Source organism: Diplotaxodon limnothrissa, linkage group LG12, assembly GCF_057381915.1.
Source record: "Diplotaxodon limnothrissa isolate DT_005_m linkage group LG12, D_limnothrissa_male_GT1.1, whole genome shotgun sequence".
NCBI classification, from domain to species: domain Eukaryota; kingdom Metazoa; phylum Chordata; class Actinopteri; order Cichliformes; family Cichlidae; genus Diplotaxodon; species Diplotaxodon limnothrissa.
In genome coordinates, this window is record NC_140607.1 from 22,492,094 (window position 1) to 22,519,093 (window position 27,000).

General features: G+C 40.0%; 1 protein-coding gene across 1 annotated transcript; it reads right to left on the reverse strand.

The window, feature by feature from the left end:
* Positions 1-2,064: 2,064 nt before the first annotated feature.
* Positions 2,065-22,017, reverse strand: LOC146621333 (guanine nucleotide-binding protein G(q) subunit alpha). Its single transcript, XM_085367347.1, has 7 exons — positions 21,687-22,017; positions 11,645-11,829; positions 7,908-8,062; positions 7,652-7,780; positions 6,862-6,991; positions 5,937-6,090; positions 2,065-3,875 (listed from the first exon to the last, which is right to left on the reverse strand). The coding sequence occupies exons 1-7, from the start codon at positions 21,820-21,822 to the stop codon at positions 3,685-3,687; spliced, it is 1,080 nt and encodes a 359-aa protein (XP_085223473.1). The 5' UTR covers positions 21,823-22,017; the 3' UTR covers positions 2,065-3,684.
* Positions 22,018-27,000: the final 4,983 nt, after the last annotated feature.

Here is a 27,000-nt window from a genome sequence, read left to right on the forward strand (position 1 = left end):
AGATCCTTTTTTAAGGCTCGCATAAGCGTGCAGTTGCTGTTCTGTATGCTGAAAGCAAAATGTGGTTTATTTTTATTTATTTTAGTTTATTTTTGAAGCAAGGATTGTCCCTTTAAGTAGCAGGGTTTGTGTGAACAGCCACCTTTTGACAGCAGGGAAACAAAATCAGATATCACTGCAAATCTATAATTGAAGATCATTAGCACTGATGAAGCTGAAATCTTAGTTCAGCTTCAAAACATTCATCCCTGGCAACATCTGACACAAACTGGCCCCAAATATCAGTCCTGTTAGGCCTGGCTGTTGATAAGTGGTTACTGTAAGATCTTCACTGAATTCAAGTACACCGAGGACTGGACTGAAAATTAACTTGTCACCTGCCAAACTCAACCATCCATGTGTGAATTTCACCAGCCAGCTGAAATACCTGAAAACAACAGGACCTCCAAACGAGGGCTGGTAACCTGCCAGAGTGGCTGGCAGACGCCAAAACACAGCCAAATGTGGAAAAAAAACACAACACCCAGCAGGTGGCCGCCGGTCGGTTGAGTCCAGATTGTGACACCTTTTCAAGCACATTCTACACATCCTGATGCGTAGGAGCAAATGCTGCTTTAATCTGGCAGCTCAGTGCCTTAAGACGCACCCTGCTGTGGGTTTTAAGACAAGAATCTGATGTGACAACATCATGAAATCAACAGAAAGCATGTTCTGATTACAACTCAGTCACAATGTGCTTAAAATATCATGTATTTATGTGACATTAGCTACATGAGAGCTACACTTCAAAGCTGTTTCTTTTCAGCACAGAGTGACGGTGGAAAAGACCACCGAGCCAAAAAAAAAAACACCCCGAACAATCCTCCAGCTGCACAACAGGACAATATCGGCTGCACTAGCTTTACTTCTCGAAAAAACACAGGTGCCTCACATGGGACGTCAGAGGCACAGCTTATTCAGTAAGGCAATATGTACACATGAACTGTATTTTTCTCTTATGCTGTCGTTTCATAAATAAAGTCTAAAATAATACTGTACATTCTGGTGAAACTGTGGCAATCAAAGGTGGAAATGAAGTAAAAAAAAATTAATAATAATACAAGTAAAAATGAAACAAAGCACCTTGCTAATCAGGCCAACTGGTTAAGTCATTTCTTGCACTTTTGTGTACACGGACTTAGTACTGAGTTTTTAACAGTATCTGGGAGAATAGGGGAAAAACAACAACAACAACAACAACAACATGTTGGCATTCCCATTAACATAAACAAAAAGATAATTACAACTTCGTAACAGTTTTTTTTTTCTTATCAAAAAATCAGACACAAAGCGACAGATTGCCTGCCCGCACCTCCTGCTCCTGCACTACAAAACAGTTTGGCTACAAATGGAGGCAGGTTGGTTTTGGTGGTGGTGGAAGTGGAAGTGGGGATGAGAAGTGTGCAGGAAGTGCAAGGCTTGTTAATCAATACTGGTTGAAAAGCGGTGAAAAGAAACGAAACGTAAAAGACATGGGCGAGAGAAGACGTCATTACACGTATGTGACGAGCGCTCTGTTCCTGAAGCCAGTTAAGAACTAAACTATTACAATTAGCCCTGTAGATTAGATTCAGTTTGCAGTTGGGGTTTTTTGTGTGTTTTTCCCATATAAAAATCAATTTAACAAAACTGCTAGTACTGGCACACCAATTGATCTGTTCTCGGATAATAATATTCCTCTTTTTGCAGTTCTGAAGCTGAACGATGTTTCGTCGCTGAGAAATCAAACTGCCATAACACAAAATTTACATTCTCCTCTTACAAAAAACAATCAAAACAAACATGTAAATAACTTTGTTTTCCTTCCAAAAACGAATTAGCCATTAGACATACAATACAATTACATAGATACATATTTTCAATACCGCACATTCAATCTGCCAAAAAACAAACAAACAAAACAAATAAAAACAACAACAAAAAAAGTAATGATTAAAAAGCCAACAAAGATGCTGCAATATATATATAGAGAGAGATGTATGTACAATGATTATAGCATTCATAATTGCACTATGCCTCAATAAATGTTAATTACAGGCTTATAATCTAGGGAAGTGTTACGAAAGAAATAAAAATAAAAAAAGTACTCAAAGTAAGTCGGGGAATGAAGGATTGCAAATCAGAAATGCCAATTAGAAACAAGAAGGACTCACTTTGGTACAACTGAACGTCGAGACTTTACCTTTCACACAGGAACTAGCCAGATTTACTCTCCACTGCTATTCAACTACAACAGTCAAGACAGCCGGGCTGTGATTGGACAATTACAAAGATACAGCTAAAATGCGACTCGATAAGTCTGCAGGCTGGCGCGGGCTTGGAGGGAGGGGCCTGCAGCCCACGGCGCAAGGTTGTGATTGGATAATTTTAGGCAGTTCAACGCGCCGGGTTTAGCTGCGCCGGTGTAGCTGCCCCTTCTTTCAGAACCCACGAGCTCGCTGTAGCTCAGGTCAGTCCATGCTGGGTCGGTGTGTCGGGGGTGGGAAGAATACCGCAGATTGTGTTGAACACTTCAAAAAAATATGAAATAAATGTATTTTAAAAAAAAAGAAAGAAAAGAAAACCTCCAGGGTCGATACGTCGGGTCGGTAGAGTCAGTGTTTGTTAGCCCTGCTCTTTCCTGTCTGCAACACTTTTCATTTCAGTGAACAGCTGTGGAGTCTGGGCCTCTGTCCCTCTCACTCATTCACTCTTTTTTTTGGCATTTGGTAATAAATATACATGTTACCATAATAAAAAGCGTTAATGTGGCACAGTTGAACATAATCATTTAAACATATCGTCTGATAAATTATTACCTCCTCGGCTCCCTTCAGTTTGTGTAAAGTGACCGCTGCCATGGTTCATCTTTACACGACAAAGCAGAAGTCCCTGTGTGCTTCCCCACTTTGTTGCTCAAAGCTTTTTTTCCTTCTTTTTTTTTTTAATTTTCAAAGCCTTTTTCACTCACATTTCTCAACTGAACGGTTCTATCGACAGCTGAAAACCCATGACACGACCGTCACTTGACACACGACTTGGGTTGTTCCCTCCAAACACATGCTCGACTCACTGAATGGCACCAAAAGCCAATGCAAAGTAAGATTAATAAAGATCTAAGCCACTCGCATATATTAAATGAATCTTAAATCATTTGAAAAGAGATCACAAATTCTGCCTACTCATCAAAAGACTTGCCAATCAGTCTATCAGATTAAAAAAATAAATTAAAAAATGAAGCCATCTAACTCATCACTCCCTGCTGGGCAAACAGGTAAACGCCCGTGATGAAGCTTCAGAATGAAACAACAGGTAAGGAAGAAGGCTAAAAAAAGGAATTCAAACTTTTTTTTCTCTTCTTCTTTTTTTTTATAAAAAAGGCAGGAGGGACAGAAACACACTGCATTCATTTGAGCGCCTTCCACCCAACCCTCGCGAATATCCTGTCCCCACTTTTTCATCACTTCTTAAATAGCAAGATAACATTTACTTCGCTCACCCCTCGAGGAGTCAAGAGATCAGCAGACAGCAAATAAATTAGTATTATGCAACCATTATATTTTCTTTTTTAAATGTGTGTGTGTATATATGATCTATCTTTTCACAGATTGCGTCAGTCAGTGTGTGCTGAGGGCCTGCAGTCGGAACACCCTGCTCTTCCCTGCTCTACACCAGGTTGTACTCCTTTAGGTTGAGCTGCAGGATGGTGTCTTTGACGGCTGCAAAGACGAAACGGATGTTCTCTGTGTCAGTGGCGCAGGTGAAGTGAGAGTAGATGATCTTGTCGCTGTCTGGATTCAGGTCCACAAACATCTTGAGGATAAACTCTCGCCCTGCTTGGGCATCCCTCTGCGGACCTGCATGGGGGAATATCGTGGATCAGTATATATGCACAGCTATAAATTACTACAGCTTGTTTATCATTCATAATATCAGTGTAGAGATCCTCCATGTTTTGTTTTCATGGTTTTTCCCTGCCATACTTGTCGGATCATTCCAATTTACGCACCACGACTGTATCTCAGGTCTGCCAGCCGAAGATTTTTATTTGCCCTAGAGCTCAAGCTAAAAACATTGTGGAGCTTCAGGTAGTACTTAGAAAACTTTACTCACTGCAGTATAGCGACGTGCCCTCAAATGTCTACCTGTGCACATTTCACATTATGTGTTAATTGGTACACTTTGTTTTTTTTAAGCTCTACATGTATGTGAGTGATGCTGAGTCAATGGCAGGAGCGCAAATTACTGATCTTATAAGTAAGTTTCTGGTGCAAAAAACTACAAAGGGCAAAATTCAAAGCAAATACTGTTACATTTTCCCAGAAGAAATGTTTGCACGGAATGCTTCACTTATAGTCAACACCTCTCTTCTGTGGCTTAATTATTTGGCTCACCCAAAACTAACAGATATACATAAGAAAGAGAATATCATGGGGCAACCAGTTAAGCTTCAGTCTAACATCATTTTCTTTTCTTTCTAAAGCTGCACACTTTAAAATACCAAAGCTATGAGCTTTGAATGCTGTAACACTTTCTTTATGTACTTTTATCATGTCCCCACAACAGTAAAATACCGATACAATTAGTCCATGGTGCACAGTGCATGGCAAATGTGGTAGCGTAGTACACTGTTTGCTGTAATGCTGTCAAATTATGTATGACTAATGTAAACAAGCTGTCACGCTGAAGGCATTTTTCCATCAACTCTCCGCACTGCTTGAAGTCTTATATTTGATCCAAGACGTTGTAATCTGTTAAAAATCCCCATTTACAAATGTTCGTGCTCAAAGTTCCATTTACAGTTAGAACGATCTTCCAGATACAGAGTTAGAAATAGCACCAATGATGCAGTACGTGAGAAACACTCAATGCTTTTGTCATTGTGACCAATCATAGCTGGCCTTTAAATAGACAGGAACTAATGTGGAGCAAGAATTACATATTAAATCTGTTCTAGTGCACTCCAGAAATAAAATTATGACCTTGTCATTAGCACAAAAGGGCCACTTTAAAGCACTTGAAATCTGCATCACTTGATATCGAGTTTGAAATATTTTTTCGGCATTTATTTCCTTAAATCAAATATGTGTAATAAAAAAAAAAAAGACAAAAATAGCAGAGATTACTCTGATACATTAAAAGCTGTGTATCAGATATTATACTGTAAGCAGAAATTTCCTGCCATGGTTAACCTGTCAGCTCTACAAACTAGTTCTAATGGACCCCCAGTCACACTGGCATGGAGAGCTGTCAATGACCCCCCTTGACAACCACCGGTCACTGGGTGGTGAGCAGTTACTAGCAGTGGCTAGGTGAAAACGGTCGTAATGAGGTGTAGATGTTATACCGAAAACCTTGTCATTGCTTTGCAGGTTTCCACGGCCGTCCGTAGTATTCATAGAGGACGCCGACTTATCTGCAAAAGCTTGGCATTTACTTGCTGAGTGATACTGAAACTATGAGCACAGCTCAGACAGGAAATCAAGACTGTTTGCCTTCAAAGTAAAAGTCTGAAAGCAAGTTGGTTGCAGTGATGAGGCACTTTTACTTTGGAGACTAACAGCCTCTATTCCCAGTTTGAATCACACTTGTTTCCAAGTTTTACGACCGCTCTGCAAGTGTTTCTACATCTACGAACATCTGTTATTGACCGACACAATCAACAGGGCCCCTAGCTACCTCCGCCACTTCTCACCATCCAGTCGGGGACTTCACATCTTTCCATCCTGACTGGAAGTTGCTGCGTGACTGAAGCCTAACAAAAATAATGGCACAGCAGGTGATCTGTGAACATGTTTCAGAGTTAAACAAAACATGACGTCTTTACTCAAAAACACCTCGACAGTCTTGATTTTGGGGCTTCGTGTAAGCTCTGTCAGTGTTTTGGTACGAGCACTCTTCAATCATTCAACACTCACCATCATACTCTGGGAAGTAGTCAACCAGATGAGAGTACATAATCTTCTCCTCCAACAGGTCCTTCTTGTTGAGGAACAGAATGACTGAGGAGTTTTGGAACCAGGGGTATGTGATTATTGTCCTAAACAGAGCTTTACTCTCCTCCATCCGGTTCTACACAGAGTATATGTGAATGGGAGGGGGCAGAAGGACAGAAATAAAGAAAGAAAACAGAGAGATAGTTAGTCTCTTAATTAAAAACCAGTCCTTCAACCTGATTAAGTGCAGATTTTAATAACCGTTTCACGGCACCAGAGGGAGAGCAGTAAAGATGAGAGAGTAGGGCAATCATGTTTTTAATTTCTCCCTCGCGCTTCATTTCAAGCAACCCTTCTCATAGCGAGTCTTACACCTCTCAGTGCTGCTGTTTATCAAAAGCACAAAGCAGAATGCCTTATTTTATATTATATAATAAAAACTATCTAATGCTATTGGATTATAAAGGTCGTGAAGCTGGTCAGTCTTCTACTTTCACAATATGCAGGCAAAAAAAAAGGAGGAAAACAGATGGGCGCGAGAAAAAAAACAAAACAGCAACACACATATGAACGCACACCTGCTCATTAATACACTTAAAAAAAAACCCTGACACATCGATTCCTCTTAAGAAAGAGACGTGGCCTTAGGCGGCATTCAAAACAGCTGGCTGATCATTTACAAGGGAAAAAGAGCTGGAGCACCACCGAGCAGCCCGAGAACCTGATTTCCATTGTTTTAAATAGGGAAAGCTTTTATCTTTACAAACAACTAATCTCCTATGTCACATGAAATAAGGATTTTCAAATGGGAATTTATGAGAGCATCCTTTAAACCATTTAATCTCTCGGTAGTTTGGTGAAATTTCTCTTGGTCTTTCTAAAAAAATAAAATAAAAGGACAAATCACCTCGTTATCCGACTCCACCAAAACTTGGTCGTACTCGCTGAGGGCTACCAAGAACATGATTGACGTGACGTTCTCAAAGCAGTGGATCCACTTCCTCCTCTCTGACCTCTGACCTCCGACATCCACCATCCTGCCATGGCAGGAGAGAGAACAACGTCACCGTAAGCACAGGGAGTGTCTGTGTGGTTGTCCTTTTGACTTAATCCCCTTGATGCAGGTTGTTTAATAAAGGGAAAGCCCAAGACAAATCAAATGTGATGATGCCATTGACCACTTCTGAATCAGATATTCAGTGGATTTCAATCAGATTATTAACATAAAATAATCAGGAAAACATCTGATAAACTTAAAAGGCAAACCTGCGAGTCCATTACGTATCGAGTATAGTTTAATACCTGCATTAACAAAGCACAATATTCTTTTTAAATATTTTATAAGCTTATCTAACTCCTTGCATATAAAATATTAATCCCCAGTCTTACTTGTAAGTATAACCATCAGATGATGTGCACCTCTTTCTAAAGGCAGTAGAGTCCACAGGTTACTTGAGCATCTTCAAACTCTCACAGAGTGAGTGCACTCATGTATTCTCGCTGCATTGAGAGCCCATCTCGAAAACACTTTGTTTACTTTCATTTCCTTTCCTGAGGTCAGCTGATAGCTCCATCAAGTTATTAAGATATTCTAACAAAGTCACACAACACCATTTCAGTGAACAGTGGTTGTGCTTTTGTTATACATAATGACACAGCACTGCATTTTCACTTTTTAAATAACAATCCGATCTCACCTGAATATGACACTCTGCAGGTCAAATGGGTATTCAATAATGCCTGTGGTTGGAACTCGAACCCTCAACACATCCTGCTGGGTGGGAAGGTAGGCTGGCTCAGCGATCCGATCCAGTGCGTTCAGGTAACTGAGGAGGCAGGCAGTAAAAACAATCCAGCACCTCACAGACACTAGAAATCTCTTTCCTGAGATCTTTTAGAAATCTGTTGAACAGTTTGACGCCCGTTTCCTGAACTGCTGTCGGCTGTACTCACTATTTAGTAGAGTCCGAGAGCTGGTATTCCCGCCTTCGATCGTAACACTCCTGGATGCCCGGGTCGTTCCATAAGCTCTTGATTGCATCGACGTAGGGATTCTCAAGCTTGTTGATCTTCTCTACATCTACCTCTCTCACTATGTTGGCGTGAGCCTGGTGGAAAACAGAAACTTATCAAAACTTTATCAAGCATTCAGTATCTCTCACACATACACACAGAGACACACAAATTAATCACTGCACAGGTTACACAGTCCTAATTATCACTGGTGTATTTTCTGCTCTCACTCGCTTATTCTATATGCAGAAATTTCTTAGCACCCCGGGGCTCAGCATGGACCTAATATCTGAAGCACAAATCCCACTGGGCCTATTAAGCGGAAAGTTTTGTGGGCCCAGATTCCCACAGCAGAGTTGTGTCCTATGGCAAGAGATCAACACGTGACTGAATGTTGAAGTGTTGAGCAACAGTGCAGCACAGCTACTCCTGATGATTAGGACGGATACGTAATGTTTGCATTGTGTATGTCATGCATGGGTGCTTCCATAAGTGTGAAATGGGGAGGCATTGAATCTGAAAATTCAATCATAAGTGAAATACAGAAACAAAAAACTTAAAAACTATTCAGATTTTAAGATGAACAGACCTTCTGCCTCCATCAACGTGAGTTAGGACTTGATGCACATTTTCCTCAAGCAACTGGAGGTTGCCAGATCCCACTCAAGATGGTGATGCAATGTGCTAATAAATGCTTGTAATACAAGATATTAAATTTGTTTAATTTTACTGTGTGGTAAATGTAAATATCAGTGCCTCACATTTCCTTTTTTACTTTACTAACTGTAAACAGGGTAAAAATAACAGAACAAACCACTCTGAGGTACATGGGAGGAATCCATTTTTCTAAATTTAAATTGTATTGTTTTTCCATATGTAATATGGACAAAAACCTCCATAAAAGAAGTGGGGTTAGACGTCTTTTAAACAAGGGAGCTCAATTAAAGCAGTAGTGCCTTAAAACTGCATTTTTCTCAATGGCCACCAGGGGGCGAGGCGTGTGATTGCAAATACTTTTCTGGTCTCATAAAGAACAGCTCTCCGACTCGAGCTCTGTAAGCACTTTTCCGGTTTACAGCCGCAATCATTTATTTCAGGTCACATTAAAATCAAAAAATTTGTCCATTTTGTAAATTTTGGTCATATTGTGTTTTGGAAATAAGGATTTTCTGGGATATACTCACTGGCTAACAACTCATGACTGACAATCAGTCAGTTTCAGACTCGCTCCTTAAAATTCAGTTTCTAAACCAAATGGAGACTACAAAAGAAGGTCATCCAGAGGCTTCAAAGTGGGACACATGTTCATCAATTATATTGTCTACAGTGGCTTTAGCCCCACCAGTGATGTAAAGAATAGATTTACTTTTAACTTTGCAGTTGTCATATTTATTTGGATAAAACCATTCAGCAAGTTCCTAAATCTAATATGGCTGAGTAAATCTTTTGTGATGACACAGATATGAGTCAGTGCATTCTAACTGAAGACTGAATTCCTGATTGTGAAAAAAAAAAAAAAAAAAGTTTGTGCAGTAGCAGACACACAAGAATGCCTGTCAATAAACTGCACGTGATACTCATGAAGATAAGGGTAAACAGTACTTGGACACAATCAGAAAATAGTGTCCTTGCTTACAGCGATTGTGTGATTGACTGTAGAACTGGCAGATTGAAAACATAAATAAAGCCACAGAACAAGTCTTTTTACCAGCAGATTAACCACTCGTGCTGAACCTTTACAAATCAGTGACCGTCTACATGCAGACACAGCATGACCTTTTTCTTAACCTGCCACTACAAGCCTTGAAGTCCAGCACAAACACAGTTTCTGTTTTTAGTGTGGATCACCTAGTGTGAGACAGAGTTACAGTACATGACTGAGACGTGCATACATCGGACATGTGAAGACTGGGGTCTGAAGATTGAGGCCTATTTAAAAGGGTGGGCCTGAAAGACTGTGAGAGTGACATTTACTATAAAAGCCCAGAAAGACACTGTAAACACAATTGATGGCTTTCATTTTCACTTCCCTTGTGATGTCAGTCAATTCTTTTGTCAAGGATAAAATACTTCCCATTTTACCCGTATGTATATGAGAGTAGAGGGATGTTGGGTACAAATTATGACAGGTTACACGGTTCCATTGTGCACATAGCTCTGATTTCATTAGACAGTCAGTTCTACCCTTTAGTACAGGTCCTAAAAGACTTTTACATCAACCTCAAATTGACTGTTACTATAAATTAGATGGCGGATGTGCAGTGTGCAAGACATGGTGGTAAACTGGAATGAGAACTGTACAATGAACCAAAAGCTTAGGAAGAAATTTTGAAGCAGAAACCCACCTGCATTTAGTTTCATAAAAATAGATCATAAAAGCATTATATTTATTCAGCATATTCTGAATTATAGTGTTTAAAGTGGGCAAAATAATGGTGAAAATGCATAACTGATATACCACAATCAGTTTCATTCCTCATGAAAATGCACACACGAGACGGGAAGTGAAAACAGCCGTGCACCACATCTGCATAAACATGCACGGCTGCGATGTCATTTTAAATCTCGCAGGTTGCACTGATTGTCATATAATGTGCGCTTGGTCGACAGCAGTGGCTGGGCTCCTCGCTCGTTACAGTCTGCATGTCTGGGGAAAAGATGTGTTGTTTTGCACTACGAATTTAATGTCTTTAGAATAGCATTGTTATTCAGACTTTCGAAGATTTCCGTGCTATTTGAAAACCGCCAACATAATTGAACAACACGTAGTGGAACCCTCTTACCTGGGTGAACACATCTCACTTTAAAATACAAATAAATGATGCAACTGTGCAATCAGTCAAAAAGTTCTAAGCTGTCCAGATCAGTATTAATTATGCAACGCTTAAAGCGGTTCCCAAAAAGAATGCATTGGAACAACTTTGCACCCCTCTAATGGAATGAATGGGATCCCGTGGTCTACTTGCACATGTATTTTAGGGAAATGACAACGCTGATAAAATGGGACAGACCAAAAATGCTCTCACATTAAAGTGCACATTTGGTTTTGTGCATTATGAATAAAACACCTGATTTTAACACTGACATAACAAACACAACATCTCTAAAAAAGGCTTTCATTAAACATCAGCCTGGACTGTAGTCTGACACAGAGAAACTGAAGACCACAGTAGCTGTGCCAAGGTGTGGACTCCTAAGCATCATTTCCTTTAATTTGTCACTTTCACATGGAAGAAACTTTGAGCAAAAACTCCCTGTACCAGTTCCCAAAGCTGTGAACACCAGGGTAACTCCTCTACAACAAAGAGGCTCTGCTGAAGTGTTAAGTACAGAGAGCAAGGTGAAATTTGAGCGAGTAGTGTGGGGTATGGTAGTAGTGTAGAAGCAGGGATGGTGTGCACATATGCATGTGTGGATTTCAAGGAAATATGCAAACACAAATACTCAAAAGGGCGTGATGAGTACTTGAGTGTTTTAAGGACACAGGAAGTCTATAAAAGGACAGGAAATGATTATGGATGGCTGTTACAAATAAGATAGACGGCACTCTAAAAATACTCAAGCACAATGTAACACATCGTAGAGTCTCGCTCTCTCTCTTTCTCTAATTGTTTGACACCATCAACTGCCATTTAAGTTGGAGAACGTGAAAAGCTGGAGTGAAAGAATCCATTTACCTTGTTGTGCTCATACTTGTAGGGGATCTTGAGCGTCTCCATGGCTCGGATCATGGCCTGCATGGACGTGAAGATGTTCTGATAGACCAGCTTGGTGAAGCCCCTTTTGTCCTCATCAGAGTAACCGGCTCCGTGGATAATCCTCATCTGTTTGATAAATGTGCTCTTCCCACTTTCCCCAGTGCCTGAGAAAGTACACAGGAAAAGGGAACACAGAGTTTATTTATACAGTAGGTTTGTGCAAAGTGTCATTTAACCAGACGACGCGTGTCGTCTCCTGTGTCGGCAGTCATGCTTCTTAAATGGACATTCAGACTATTTTCACTGTTAAAAATTAATCCACTGCTGTTAACTAGAGAAAAAGGCATTAAAACCTTGCAGGGGAGGCTTCTTGCACAGCCAGTGGTCTAAATACAGAACATAGGCGGCACTGATTGTACAACGTCCTTACCATGAGATTGCCATAGCTGTATGGATAGAAAATAAATTTGATTGCACTGCATTTGCCCCATTTATAGGGGCAGAGCTGAAATCCAAGTACAGATCATAATTAGCTGCTATAAACCAAAGCAAAAAAAAAAAAAAGAAGGGACCCTGCAAGATCCTTACTTGGCTGTCAGAGCGTTTCAAGAGAAGAAAAGAAAAAAAATCCATATAGACTTCTGCAGTGTAGCATTTGTTTTCATTGAAAATGACAAAAACAAACTTGTGATGTTGGCATTAAATTCGTTTTTTAAACTACACGCTTCCATTCACATTCCATAATTACCTGTACCCCACAGCAATCCACCCACAGTAAGAAATAAAAACGTTTTTAAAAACGCCGAAGCGCCGCTGTCTAACAGCCTTTTTTATTCAAGCTGCATTATTATATTTCACATCACGGACAAAGATTGAACAAGCAAACAGGCAGGATTACTTTATAAAATTGTAACAGAGACAGCCTGACATGGAGCAACACAAACTGCTGGTTGAAGACGATATCCATACTCGTGTTGCATATTAAGGAGTCCTCAGTCCTCAAACTTCAGACAGTGCTGGAGGAATCAAGTCGGATACTGTCTGAAATTACCTCTTTCCCAGTATAGCAGACAGTAAGAGATAACCTGCTTCATTTGCTTTAAGTTTACCAACTACTGACTGCTCTACTTTGATATGGACACAACCAGATGGTAAAACCTTTTTACTATGTAGTTTATAAACTGCTTAATATCAAAGCCAAATGTCCATGTTCAGTATCCACCCATGATTTTCTTATGGGTACAAAGCTATTAGCAACCCCTTTTACACTGCCCAGTAATTGGGTCCATTGTTAATGATGAAAAGCTGATTAAAGTAACTATGGTGAATGAAAGGGATTCTTGCAGAATTACAAACATAAATATGTGTATAGGGATATTTCCTATCCTAAGATGAATCGTGGCTTTTTGCAACAACATCCTGTCTTGGAATAAACATTTATACACCCAGATGAACAGTACATGCACACGGACATACACATATGAACGCATCCACTCATGCACTCACACATATGATATTATGTGCTGGTTACTCTTCCTCCCAGCCTGTTTGCTTAGTCTGGTGATAGACCAAGAACAACATCTCTGTCCTCTCAGCGGTGACAGGAACTATTTGGGTGTGAAGAACTGGGGGTGTGATTTCCCTTTGGTTCATTGAGAATCTTGGCAGACCAGTGAAGCAGTCTTGACTAGTACCTCTTGGATAACTTCAAGAGAAAGGAGTGCACATGTATGTTTTGCATGTGTGCTGCAGTGCATATTAACTGAGCGTCTCTCTTATAGAAGTCTGAATATGCTGCACTTCTTTGTAACAAAAGTGAAGCCAAAGCAGGCTTTCTAGTGTAGTCCAATAGAAGCTTGCAGGGAGGTAGCAATCATTCTCCAAATTAATAAATGTCGCTTTGAGGAAAGGTATTAGAATACATTGTTTTTCCATGCATATTCAACTTAATTTGATGAATACCACAATGCATATGGTTTCTTTTCCACTAAACAAAGCAAAGAAAACCACATCTGTCCATTTATCCATTTTCTCAACTGCTTATCCAGGTCAGGGTCACAACTGGAGGCTGAAGCCCATCTAAGCTGTAATTGGGTGAAAGGCAAAACTCATACAAGCCTATGCTTCATGATTTAGACTTGGATTTGTATTTGCTGCCCAAACAGCATAGTGTTATTTACCTTGTTGTTCCAGTTAATGACTGGGAGTTAACAATTACAATAACCTAAATAATGGGTAGTAATTCTTTAACTAATTTTAAGAAATAATACATTCAAAACATTTTTTCCTAACACCAGTGAAGTGGGTGACAGAATTAGCACCTCAGAGTCTGAGGTGGGTAGAGTGGATGCTCTGGGTGAGGATCCCAATCGCCAGGCTTGGTCTAGTATACACTCTCAGTACCTCCTTGGTAAGATGCTTTGGGTGGAGACCCTGCCCGGCCTGCCTGCATGGGAAAGCCCCCAAAGAACTTTAGTGGTGGAGAGTAGTGAGGTCTTGGCAGCTTTTCCTAGCATGCCTAGCTGGATCCATATGAGTGGTAGCAAAATGGATGGATGCCGATGACATCATCCTGGTTGTCACAGAAAAAAAGTACTCTCCTACAAGAATGCTATATTTTTACACACATTACTTCATAGATTTGTACACAATTACTCGAAAAGAAATCATAATCGCTTGACCGCATCTCTGTCTTAATGGATCTTTTCCATTATACCAATGAGTATAACAGGCACTGAAAAAGATAGGGAGACAGCAAATATGCTCTGTATGACTGTCTTCTGGCCATTAGTGGCTGCTGAGTCACGTTTCCAATCGATGAAGCGACCCCAGATTAACCCAAGTTTGTAATGGTGTCTATGGATCAGCATTACATCTGCCATGGCACGGGTTCTATGAAAGTTGTCTGACTCAGAAGCAAAAGCACAATATGACAAAAGACCAAAGGAAAAAAAAACAAGCTGCTCAGTCTTCCTTTTCCTTTAATTATTAAATACCCTGGACATTTAAAACTTGACTTGAAGATACTCAGCACTCACACTTAAGATGTGCTTATTATTTGGGTTAAGTGTATCAAAAGGATAATTAAAAGTTCTCCTGTTCACTGGCCAAATGACGTCTTGAACTTTGTGCTTTCAAGACTCGCCAAACTCCATTACTGTCTGCAGTGCGCAGACATTTTAAGAACGTACCTCATTTTAAACTGACTCTATGAGTGAAAAAGAAAGTCACTCACTTCCAAGTTCTTAGCAGCACCTTAAGTAGAGTTAAGACACGAAGGCTGAGTGCCAGTTTCACTTTTACAAATACTTTCGATTTGTTCCTCATCGGCATAGATTATTGGACCTTGATTTTCAGCCTTGCTACTAATGAGAGTTTAACAAAACTCAGACGCTCTTTGGTCCTAAATTTGAAAGCGAAAACTATTCAGCTGTTGTACAGTTACAAGAGTGACAGACTTGGATTTCAATCTTCTCCCTCTCAGTTACTTTGATAGGAGCTTTTACATTTCATTTATTTGACTAACCAAATAACAGAAGCTCCCTAATTTTAACAGCATCTTGTATTCAAAATATACATTAACACTAAATGCAAGAGAGTAAATACTTTCAGGAAATGATAAGTGAATATTTAGTTCATTATTTAGTTCCTTATGACTGACTAAGGTCAGTTATACATGTGCATAACTGACCACTGCTGTAAGTAGGACTACCACTGCAGACCAGGGATTTCACTGTGTTTAACAATCTTAACTGGATGACAGGAAAGTACATAAAATAAACCTTACTTTATTAAGAGAATTTAAAACTCTTGAACAATAAACAGATATATTTATATTTTAACGGTTCCAAAGAAAATCACTCCTATAGGAGTCGGATCAATTTGGTGTTAATGGCAGAGACTGAAAAGAGCCAAAACACTCCATAGAAAGGCAAATTCAGTAGAACTGCTGGGGTGTATCAAGGTGCCGTATTAAACCATATTCTCAATTTCTTCAGCACTTTTGCATTGCAAATACTTTTAAGTCAAAAAGCGTAACTGACAAGCTCAGATACACCAAGAGACCTGAAAGACCACAGAAAACAAATAAAGTGCATGACTGCATTTTTTCCTTGATTACGATACAACTTCTGACTAACTCAAGAACAATCAGTCTCACTGAAGTCTTTGTCTCACTGAATAGACTTTGTTGACTCTGTCACAAGTATTTATTGATTTATTGAGACTCCTGATAGAAGCAACAGGATGAAATGTGAAGTGTGCAGGGCTATACTATCTCCTCAGATTCAATCAGATGGTGCAATACTGATCGGGCACAGTGCAAATGGAAAATAACCCAAAACATACTGCAAAAGCAACCCAAAGGTTTCTCAAGGCAAAGAAATGGGATATTCTTCAATGGCCAAGTCAGTCGCTTGATCTCAAGTAGAAATTTTGCCCTTCAATCACATCCACGTTAACTTAAAAATCTATTTTGGAGGCAAAATTTTGAAAAATTGTCCAAAAGTGGACCCAACTATCATAAAATCTGGAAGCTAAACAATGACTTTGAAATGAATAAAAATGACTTAAACACTGATTGATACGTTAATCAAAACATAAGCCACCTTTAGGCATTCCTCTAACAATAACAACCATGTGCTGGTGAAAGAGTCGCTATAAGTAGGGCTGGACTTTGTTCAGTCATAGCCATGACACAACATGGTAAACGGACCATTTCTTACAGAGAGCTTTTCTACTCTGAGCACTCAAAGCGCTTTACGCAAATTGCCTCATTCACCCAGTCACACCAGCACTGATGCAATGATTTTCAAAATTATTTGTTCAAAATGGACATTGTAGAATATATCTTTTGTGTTTGTTGAGGTAAATCTATAACCTAAGTTGTAAAGGCATCTTGTGTTTCGAGTCCATCCCACTTGTCTACAAATTAATTTTCGGCATGCATGTGAAAGTGTGTAAAGGGGGACAAGCACCAAAAACTAGGTTCAATGGTCCCTTAAGGATTGGAGCTGGGTCGTGCCATTTTTGTAATTGAGCAATTTTAAATTAATTTAGCAAATGTAGACAAGCCCAATAATTAGTCATGTTTAACCCATTTCAGAGTCAACAGACGCTTCAGACCTCAATGATAAAACAAGAATTGCCTATTATTAGTGGTATCTATTATTAATCTACAAATTATTTTCTAGATAAAGTAAATATGGCTAGATTCCCACAACAGCCCAAGAGTTTTGAATGGGTTTCTTCAAATTTGGCCACTTGGACTCTGGGAGGAGCTGATAACAATTTGTCTTTGACCTTAAACCAGCAATGTAACGCAAAACAGGTTTTTGCTCCTGCCATAATTCAAGAGTTTATGTGCCAATTAAGACAATTTCCTAAAATATCTAATAGAGTACAAAGCTAAAAAAAAAAAGATGACATGATATATCCAGCAGTTCAAAGGCCAACTGGCCATTATTTAAAAACAATAACAGAACGAAAGAGTAGAATGTGATCATATTTCATACTGGATCAGACGCTAAATGCGTGGCACTAATCTTGCCCCCTTCCATAAAATGATGCTAAAGTCTTTACTACTGGGTTGGGCCCCCTTTTGCCTTCAGAACTGCCTTAACTTATCCTGACATAGAATGAACAAGGTGATGGAAACATTCCTCAGAGATTTTGGTCCTTATTGACCTGAGATTTGTCAGCTGCATATCCATGATCTCAATCTCCTTTTCCACCACATCCAAAGGGTGTTCTATTGGATTGGGATACAGAAACCGTTTGAATACAGTGAGTTCATTCATGTTCAATGCCAATAAAATATCACCCAGACCATTACACTACCAAGCCTGATACAAGGCAGGATGGATCCATAAGTTCATGTTAAAGTCAAATTCTAACTGACAGCTGACTGTTGCAACAGAAAAACACTCAGACAAGGCAATGTTTTTCCAATATTCTGTTAACCAGCTTTGGTGAGTCTATGTGAATCATAGGCTTTCCTGTTCTTTGCTGACAGGAGTGACACGTGGTGCGGTCTTCTGCTGTTGTAGACCATTCAATGATTCTCATCTGCACACCTTGGTTGTACCGAGAGGTTATTTAAGTTTCTGTTGTCTTCTTAACAGTTTGAAACAGTCTGGTCATTCTCCTCTGAACTCAACAAAACATTTTTAGCAATAGTCAAAACTAAATCCCGTTTTGACTATTGAGGTATACACAGCCAAGACCACTAAGCACATGACATTAACTAGTAAGCCATATTGGCTGTATGACAATTGTGATGACTATATAGGCTAAAGTGAATAAGGTCCTAGTCACACAGGCTTAGAGACTGGTCCATGGCAACTAATAGTTATTAAGATAAAAAATGAGAACTCATCAGGTGGCTTAAAGTGGTTGCATGAGGTTGATAGCAGTCGCTGATTAAATGATTGCTAAAAGGCCCACTCTTACAGGCCTAGAATCTAGAAATAGACAGTGACCCTCATTTTTTCACAGGACCCACCTTTTTCTAGGGAACAGATGGGTCATGTACTCCCCAACCAGTTGGCAAAAACATGATTACTTTGATTGGTAGCATACTGCTGCGGTTACCTGTAGTTTGCATAAAAAGGCAGACCTGTCTAAAAATACTCTCCAGCTACTCTCCAACTTGTAGAGAAACTGTGAAAAGTGCAACAGAAGCCATAAATGGAAACCATTTGCTGTCAAAGTAAAAACTGTAGATTTTGAAAAATACCAGTTGCAGTGCAAAGACTCGATGTATAATACCAGCTAATAAACTGGACTCCATCCCGGTCGACTGCTGGACTTTGCCAATAACTCTAACTTTTGTAACTAACTGTAACCTTTATAGACACAATTTCAAGGCATAGTCAAGTGATGGATAGTTTCTGCTTGAGTGGCTTAAAGATGAGATCTTGTGAAGCAGCAGGAATGAGAATTAGCATTTCCAAGTCCGATGCAATGGTTCTCAACCAGAAAAGAATGACAACTCTGAATCAGGGACAAATTGCTGGAAAGTGGATGAGTTTAAGTATCTCAGGATTTTGTTCACTAGTGAGGCGAGAGTTGATTGGGGAAACTAAAATGCGGATTGGGGTCATGTCTGCAGCGATGTGGATGCCGTGACAGTCTGTAGTGGTGAAGAGAGAGCTGAGTTTGAAAGCAAAACTGCTGATTTATGTCTCTACCCTCTCCTACGGTCATGAGCTAAAGAATGAGACTGTAGATGAGATGGTAGCAGAAGAAACTAGGTTTCTCCAAAGAGTAGCTGGGCTCTCCTTAGATAAAGATGTGGAGCTCAGTCATTCAGAACAGGTTGAGTAGTAGAGCTGCTACCGGTACTCCTCCACACCACAAGGAGCCAATTGAGGAGGTTCGGGCATCTGACTAAATTACCTCCTCGGCGCTTCCTAAGTATGGTGTTTCAGGCACGTACTACCGAGAGGTTTCAGAGCAACTCAGCCTGGGGGACATAGAGATTATATCTCTGTCCCCCAGGCTAAGCTGAAGGAAGCGGTTGGAGGGAGAGAGGGTCTGGACTTCTCTGCTTAGACAGTTGTTCCTATAACCTGAACCCAGATAAGCAGCAGGGAATGGATATGGATAAATTGATTGATAGATGTATGGATGAAATATTCAGGCACAATATATATATCTCAATGTTTTGTTAACTAGAGAGTCTTTATTAGTCACTTATATGAGAGAAACCATCGGTTTCTCCAGTATTTGACCTATCATTAAACAACATCTATACTTGACAGCTTTTAAGAGAAACATATCAAGCCCTTCTCCCACTGAATCAACTCATCTACACTGTTGCTGCTAATGTATTCTCAGTCATCCAATAAGGTTAAATGAGTGTTAATTTCAGAACATTCCCATTATCCGGTTAGCTCTTAATGGACATGAGATACTTGAGGAATGGATTAAAAACTTGCAATCTTCTCATTTGCTGTGTAGCCTGCGTTTCAACATACACGATCCCAGTAGACACAAAGCAATTAGTGGTTTTGAAAGATTATAAGTGATGTTTTAAAAGCCAAGATGATTTCTGAAAAGCCCACTGATGGTCATCCTGAAAACTAGTGAACTTGACTTGGAGAGTTTAGTGGTCAAATCCATCGGGGAAATTAAGCAATTAGCAAGCTTGAAAAACTGAATACCCGTATCCTGTCACTGTATAATAGTTCACAGAGCATCTGTGGTGACACAGTCATATAGAGCACACATCTTCACATATGCACAACTTCCTCTGTTTCACTTGACCACTTGTAATAGAAGTGGTATTTGTGTGCATTAACACACACGCAAATAAATAAATAAATAAACAATCATTGTGAACTGAGAGCCCTGCATATGAGCTGATATACTGAATCAGGTCCAAAAATAAAATGGTTAATTTATCCAGGATTGCTTTAGATGCTCAAGCATATGCCTGCCTATTGTATTTATGAATGCCGCTACTTTCTACAAGGATTAATAAGGTCTATTGTCCTAGGTTAGCCTTGAGCATAACGCATTTCCTATTCATACTCTAATCGGCCTCTCCATGCTCAAACCTTAGATGTTTCTTATAACTCCGGAAAAAGCCACACAGCAGAAAAAAGTCTTTACTACCGTCTAAAATCTGTGCTGCTGTTTCTTGTTTTCCTGTCTCTATATAATCATGCTCCATTTCACTTTATATCTTTTTAAAGTAAAGTAAATCCCTCTGAAATACAACAGCCTACCCTTTCACTTTGGGCTGACAAATTTTCACACATTACTGACTAAAGATTAAATAAATACAAGATTATTAGAAACAGCTGCCCTCAAATAGCACACACTTTGTTGTTTAAGGTCACTGACTGCTTATGAATTTGCACAATGAACTTGTGGTGTATTATGAGAGATTAAGGGGCAACAGCAGCACAGTTATTTAACAAGGGTGGTGGCAGTGAGCTCCTTCAAATCCATTTAAGAAGGATTCATGTCATTGTTTTGTTTTAACCAGCAGCCAAAGGTGTAAACTTCTCTCATCCAGTCCCTCTTAAGCATCACTCGGGAGGCAATGTTGCGATCTAAGGGCCTAAATGTACTTTAGACCATTGCCTTCTTGCATTTTCTAAGGAACTAAGTGAGGAGAGCAGCAGATCAGGAAGCGAGGTTTCTGGCACCACTCACCAGGACCACAGTCATCACATCTAATGGGCTTTTTGTTGAAAACCTAATTAAAACCGGGATGGTAAGTAGATGACTTGTTTTCCTCACATTTCTTCAGTATGACTAATGCTGCTTAACAGGATCTGCCCCCTTCTCCCCCATTTACAACCAAACACTGCAAAGACAGTTACGAATGTCATTATTTAGGTTTTTTTTTTAAAGAATTTAAATAACAATTTAGAATGTTACTATTAAAACCACGATGCATTACTCACTGTATTGCACCGAATACTGCTGTTAGTCTGGAAATTTAATATTCCACAATATAATATGCAGGAGCATACCATCACACACAGGTTTACACATATTATAGGACATCAAGTGGCCAAGCTTTCACTCTACATCGATATCTGGGATATAATGATTGCCAGGGTTATGTGTTAAGCTGCAAAACTGTCTTGATTGTGCCCAATAAAGCGCAGACTTTGGCCCAGCCGCACTCTTATAAGCACACCGCCTGGATGGGCTCCTTAAGATCTGGCTGCACAGGTTGTTGTCAAACCTGTAAAGAGCATGGAGGAGTCAATGGAGAGCTAGCGCTCATTTGTTTCCTCGACACTAGCCAGTCACAGTTATTCAAATCAGGTGGTTTTTTTAATATAGTGGAAGCCATGCAGGCCTTGCTGGGCAGCATCTCCTCCCTCTGCTGACCTGCCAATCTGTGCACTCGACTCATAACACCGAGATAGTTCTACCCTACCACCCAAACTTCACTCAGGTGGGGAAACCCCATTAACCCCCACTCCCTACAGCCGACAAAGGCATTTTTAGTGAGAGAGGAATGCGGGCTTGGCATTGCTCTCCCCGTCGAGCTTACCGAGAAGCAACAGTTTCAGCTCCCGGCGTGCGTCCCTCTTATCCCGGCGGAGCTGCCTTTCGATCTCGTCGTTGATCCGCCTGGCTTCTTTCGCCTCCTCGCTGAGGCAACACGCCATTATGGATTCCAGGGTCATTCTCTCTCCTTTTGTAAAACTCGCACTCCTTTCCCCTCTTAGTGATTCATCCAGATTTCAGGGGCAGAAGGAAAGAAAGGAAAAGAAAGAAAAAAAAAAACAGGCCTGTGAATGCCAAATAACGTCCTCATACAGGCCTACTGGTGGTGAAATAACGCGTGGACGCCCTTATAGTGAGTCCCAACAGCGCACAGATTGTGGTGGAAAGGAAAATTAGATATTTGAGAAATTATTGACCCCCCCACCCCCTCCCCCTGCTTCGCTTATCTGGGGCCTCCCGACAGCTTCAAAACAACAGTCCAAAGCGGTTTCGGTGGAATATCTGTGCAATCTTAATAGGTGTAATCTGCTTTCCCGTCTCAATATGATCAACAGATCCTTTTAAGACACATCCTCCGTACTGCTCAGTGTGATCTCGTTAAGCATTGTCATCCGAGCCGGGCCACCCTCTCTTCAAAGTCGTCAATGTTGATATTTTTCATTAAACGAAATCCCTCGCGTTCAGGTTACCGTCTGCGGATAAGGGCAACAAGAAAAACGCATGAATAAGGCTGTCCGTTTATTTTCCAATGGCTCGACTCCCGGGCGTGGTAAGGCAGAATATGGCGGACTTTCACTCCAATCCGCTAGGCTGGGATACAGTACAGTTATCTCTCTCGGTGCGCTCAAAAAGCCAAGAAAGCCGCACATAACACAGCATTTCTGCCCGAGCTCTTGATAGAGAGGCGAAAAAACATCCCAGTGCGCCTCAGAAGGGAGCTCAAGTCCACGGTTCACGAGCGGAACGTAAAGAAATGAATAACAGCCGTGTTGTTGCTTTTCCCCCGGCCAATCTTCTCCTTTTCCTCAATTCTCTTCATGTATTTTTATTGCACAGGCCATCCACTCCTCCGCTGGCAGGGTGACGTCGGCCTCCCATCGACCAAGGGGGAGTGTCACGTCAAACAAGCGCCACACAAGTCATTTATACACCAACCTGTGGAATAGAAAATGCGTATGACGGGATATTTTGGGACTTCATATCTCTGTTGTACAGTTTCCATTTCAATCCTGTTTTTTCTTTTCTTTTTTCTTGTGTGTGTGTGTGTGTGCTCTCACTGGGTGGGAGGAGGTCCTTATGGAGAGCCATAGGAAGTACAGTTTATGTTTTAGTGATTGCGTGATGAGCGCCTAGTGGAAGTTAACCTTGCACACTCTGATTGTGTTTCAGTGGACATAATATAGTTACACAGTATGCAATCAAACGGCACTGCAGTAAACTCTGAAGGTCATTTTGTGCTATTTTTGGCGAGGCACTGAGGCGTTAACTTAACTTAGCTGTTAGACTCTTTGCTCTTTATGAGCTTCTTTGACACCGTCATTAAAATGCAGTTTTTATTCACATATTTATACCTGTCTAAAACTAATGGTCCGTCACACCATCACTACGCTTTAGAGCGATCTCCAGCTAACCTTTAAGTCAACTGGAGGGTTACATTTGTGTTTTGTTCAATATTGTCTTCTTGTGGTGTGGTGTAATTGTGGTACATTTCTTTTTTCCCAAGCTTTGACTTACAGTCTATCAAAAACATATTGTATACATACTGTAGCATAGAGTATACTCTACTTGAGGGCTGAAAATACTTAATACAAATTTCCTCATTTACACAAAACCTTTTTTTTCTTCCAAGTGCTTTCAATGTAACTTCACACTCCAGTGAACACAACTTGGTCATGCCCATGGATACTTTGGCATGCAGCCTAGAATCGAACCACCAATCTTCCAATTATTAGCTCTACCTCTTGACCTACAGCCATTATTATATCAATTCTAGGTCTAATCCCTTGCTAAGAACAATAGTGTCAATCTTAGTCTAAAACTTCACTAAATTCAAAGGAAACCAGGCCTGTCTGCAGTATTTAATGGATTGCATTTATATAGCGCTTTTCGACATGTTAGATCCTTCATGTCCACCACTTTGAATATGAAGGATCCCTTCCTGATTTCTTTTTTTTCTTTGCATATTTGTTACACTTGCGTTTTTCAGATCACCAAACAAATTTTTATATTAAATCAAGCCCTTGTATATACCTCAAACAATCTGGAGAGTTATGCAGCAGGTGTTATTTTTTCTGTATTTTCATTTGTTATATCCTTTTTCTAATCTTTCTTTGAAGAGAGACCTGGCCAAGAGGATAGTAGAAGCTGTAATAAAAACAACATAAGTAAATAAACAAATTCAGCTGGCATTTAGTAAAGACATATGAAAAGCACACATGTGAATCATGTGCAATTAGACATCAAAACCAGGAGCACCTTCAAAAGCTGTCACATTGAAAAGAAAAAGAAAAAGCATAGGAAAAAGTGCTTGTATGAATGGGTGTGAATGGGTGAATAAGGCGAGTTGTGTAAAGCACTTTGTGTGCTCACAAAGAGTAGAAAACTGCTTTATAAGAACCAGTCCATTTACTATTGAGCAACAAAACTATTCTCTCAATGCTATAAATGAACGATATCTCCAGTAACTGAATTTTGTCATTTAAGTAGCTCCTGAGCATACAGGAGACTTTTTATTATTCTGCCTATGAGAATGGGTTTAGAATTGAGGTCTCAAGCATTACAATGATCAAGATCTTGAGCCTAAATCTCTTTTCTGCATTGTTTCCATTTTACTTCTTAATTTGAGCCATGTAGTCACATGCCACTATCATTATCTAAAACCTTAAAATGGAAAGCATGAGTGGCCGTTTTGCCGAGATTTTGTGACTTTTTAACTGCCTCATAAAAAGAACTGTACAGTACACTCCTAATGCTTTCAGCAATGCGTAACATGGGTGAAGCAAATGGGCCTTGCACCATCAAGTCTGAGTTAGGGATTATAGCAAAGTGAAGCCACCTTATGCGTTTTTAAAATTTTGCCTTACTCCACTAACACATTAAAGCAATTATAGTACATGTGAGCTAAGGAACTTCAAAGGAAGAATTTCTAAGGAAGCTAAGGAATCCTCGAAACATTTTTTAAATATGAAAATACATGTAATAGCAACGTTTGGTTGTGATCTCCGTATATACAAAGATAATGGCTCTTTAGAGAACAAAGTAAGAGAAAAAATATACACATTCATACTAGAAAACTCTTAAACATTGGAGTAACATGGATTATTTGTTATATTGTAAAAGTGTAACTATATTTATACACAATTAAGCCTTTTGCTGCAAGCAAAAAAAGTTAGAATTGAGGTCATCTCACATAGGTATTGAGCAGTGTTGATTGTAACCTAACTAAGTGGCCTATTTAGACCGTTTAAATGGGGGCGTGCCAGTGACTCAGTGGTTAATTGCATGTGATGTATTTGTTCAAATCTAGTTTATGAAGCCTCGCTGATCTTATCTTTTCTCACTGCAACTGGGAAAGAAAGGACTGAAGAAGAACCTGAATAAAAGATGTAAAGAGGAGAACTGTTTCAAGTAGTAGAATTAATGTTATGTGTCCAGAGACCTGTCTGAGGTGTCCCAGATTTGCAGCTTGGGGAGTTTATTCAGCCTGTGCCTATAATAAATGTCTACAAACCGGCCCTCTAAAGGGAGAGTCATCCACAGGTCAGTGACTTTCTAACCTGTCAAGTTTAATTGATTTTAATGAGGAGATTTCACTTAAAACAAACCATGTTCCATGCTGCCAAACCATAATGCTTCACCAGTGTTAATTCCTCCACTAAAAACATGCAAACTTGTATTTTGGATGGAATTTTGTTTTTTGCTTTTTTTGTTTTGTTTTGTTTTTTTTTTTTGTTTTTTTGTTTGGGGGGGGGGGGGGGGACTGAGAGGAGTCGTATGCTGTCGCTAGTTAAGTGTGTGTTATATACACTTTATAATATCTTCATTTAGGATTTGCAATTCAACCAATGCCTCTGGGGATACATGGGGAAAAGAATAAGAAAAAAGCCATCTTTGCTTTTGCTTTAATGTGAAAATAAAATTATTAGGGTCCACCATAGGTCTATACCACTGTAGTTTAAGTCCTGGTTTTGGAAAAGAAAATGTTCCCTCTAGGCAGTGTTTTGCATTTTTTGGTGCACATGATGAGCTTGGGCAATGGATACACTGCAGTGAACAAAGAGGATTTTAGTAAGCTACCCTGTGGTGAAATATACCCAAAAGCCAGTACATTCACCTGGATTACTCCTGAAAAAACAAACATTCCTAAAAAATTGTGTTTTTTTGTGTTCATTTGTGTTCACGTTTGTCCAGTTATAGAAACAAACAGTGAACAGGCTTTTATTTTTGTAAGTTTCCGGTTACTTCCTTCTGTTTCTCACGTGACCTCGTCCTCGCCTGGTTACGAGAAAGCGTCGCTCCCTGGTCGCTACGGAGGGAGGGATGGGTGTTTTGCAGTTAAAAAGACACTTTTGTGCACTTTCCCACGCAGTTAGGACAGCGGTCTGTCATGGCAGTGTGTGGGAAACGGTTCGCTTTTGTTAAAATAACAACTTTTCCAAGCTTTAACGCGTGCCCGTCTATGTTCTACTGCCACTAATGCATTGATCTTTCTTAGAATGACAGATAAAGATTAGTTAGCATGCTAGCAAGCTAGCTCCTCAGCCTCTGCATCACCCAGCGACGACACCTGCCAGTGACAGGTAAGAAACCCTGCTTCTGTGCACTACAAGTGTGCGCGAGTCATCATCCATTTTTCAGCTTTATTAACTACGGTTAAAATCCACCGAGTACCGTTGCATAATGATCGCCAGCAAAGTTCTTAGCAGGTGTTTTCCAGTGACTAATACCTTGTGACAGTAATGATGCCGCTGTAATAGGATTTGAGCCCTCTCCTTCCTGTCGCTTGTTTGTGGAGTGGAGTACACCGGGATAACGAGGGTGGGGCGTAGCTGTGCGTGTGTGAGAAAGTACTGTTTGTATTCTGTTTGCTGAATGATTTCCACCAAAATGTCACACAAGGCTTCTAACTCACTAAAAACAGACAAAGTAGTTAGTTGTTGTTGTTCTTTTAGCTGCAAGAGAAGCACAGAAAGTGTGTGCCTAATGTAGCTATTGCATTAAGCACTGCTCTGGGATAGACAATCACTAAGTGAACTGTAGGGTTGTAGTGAAGTCCGAGTAGTTATCCCTCATCGTTACTACCACAACATGTGCGTTTAGTTGTTATGAAGCGTGATTTTTCAGTTTGATGGCATTTC

Bases quoted from the DNA above. Each gene is read 5' to 3' on its own strand.
- LOC146621333 (XM_085367347.1), bottom strand. From the start codon at position 21,822: ATGACCCTGGAATCCATAATGGCGTGTTGCCTCAGCGAGGAGGCGAAA. The intron at 11,830-21,686 runs GTAAGCTCGACG...GTACTTTCTCAG, and splicing joins GCTGAAACTGTTGCTTCTCG to GCACTGGGGAAAGTGGGAAG. The intron at 8,063-11,644 runs GTAAATGGATTC...GTTTTCCACCAG, and splicing joins ACAAGTATGAGCACAACAAG to GCTCACGCCAACATAGTGAG.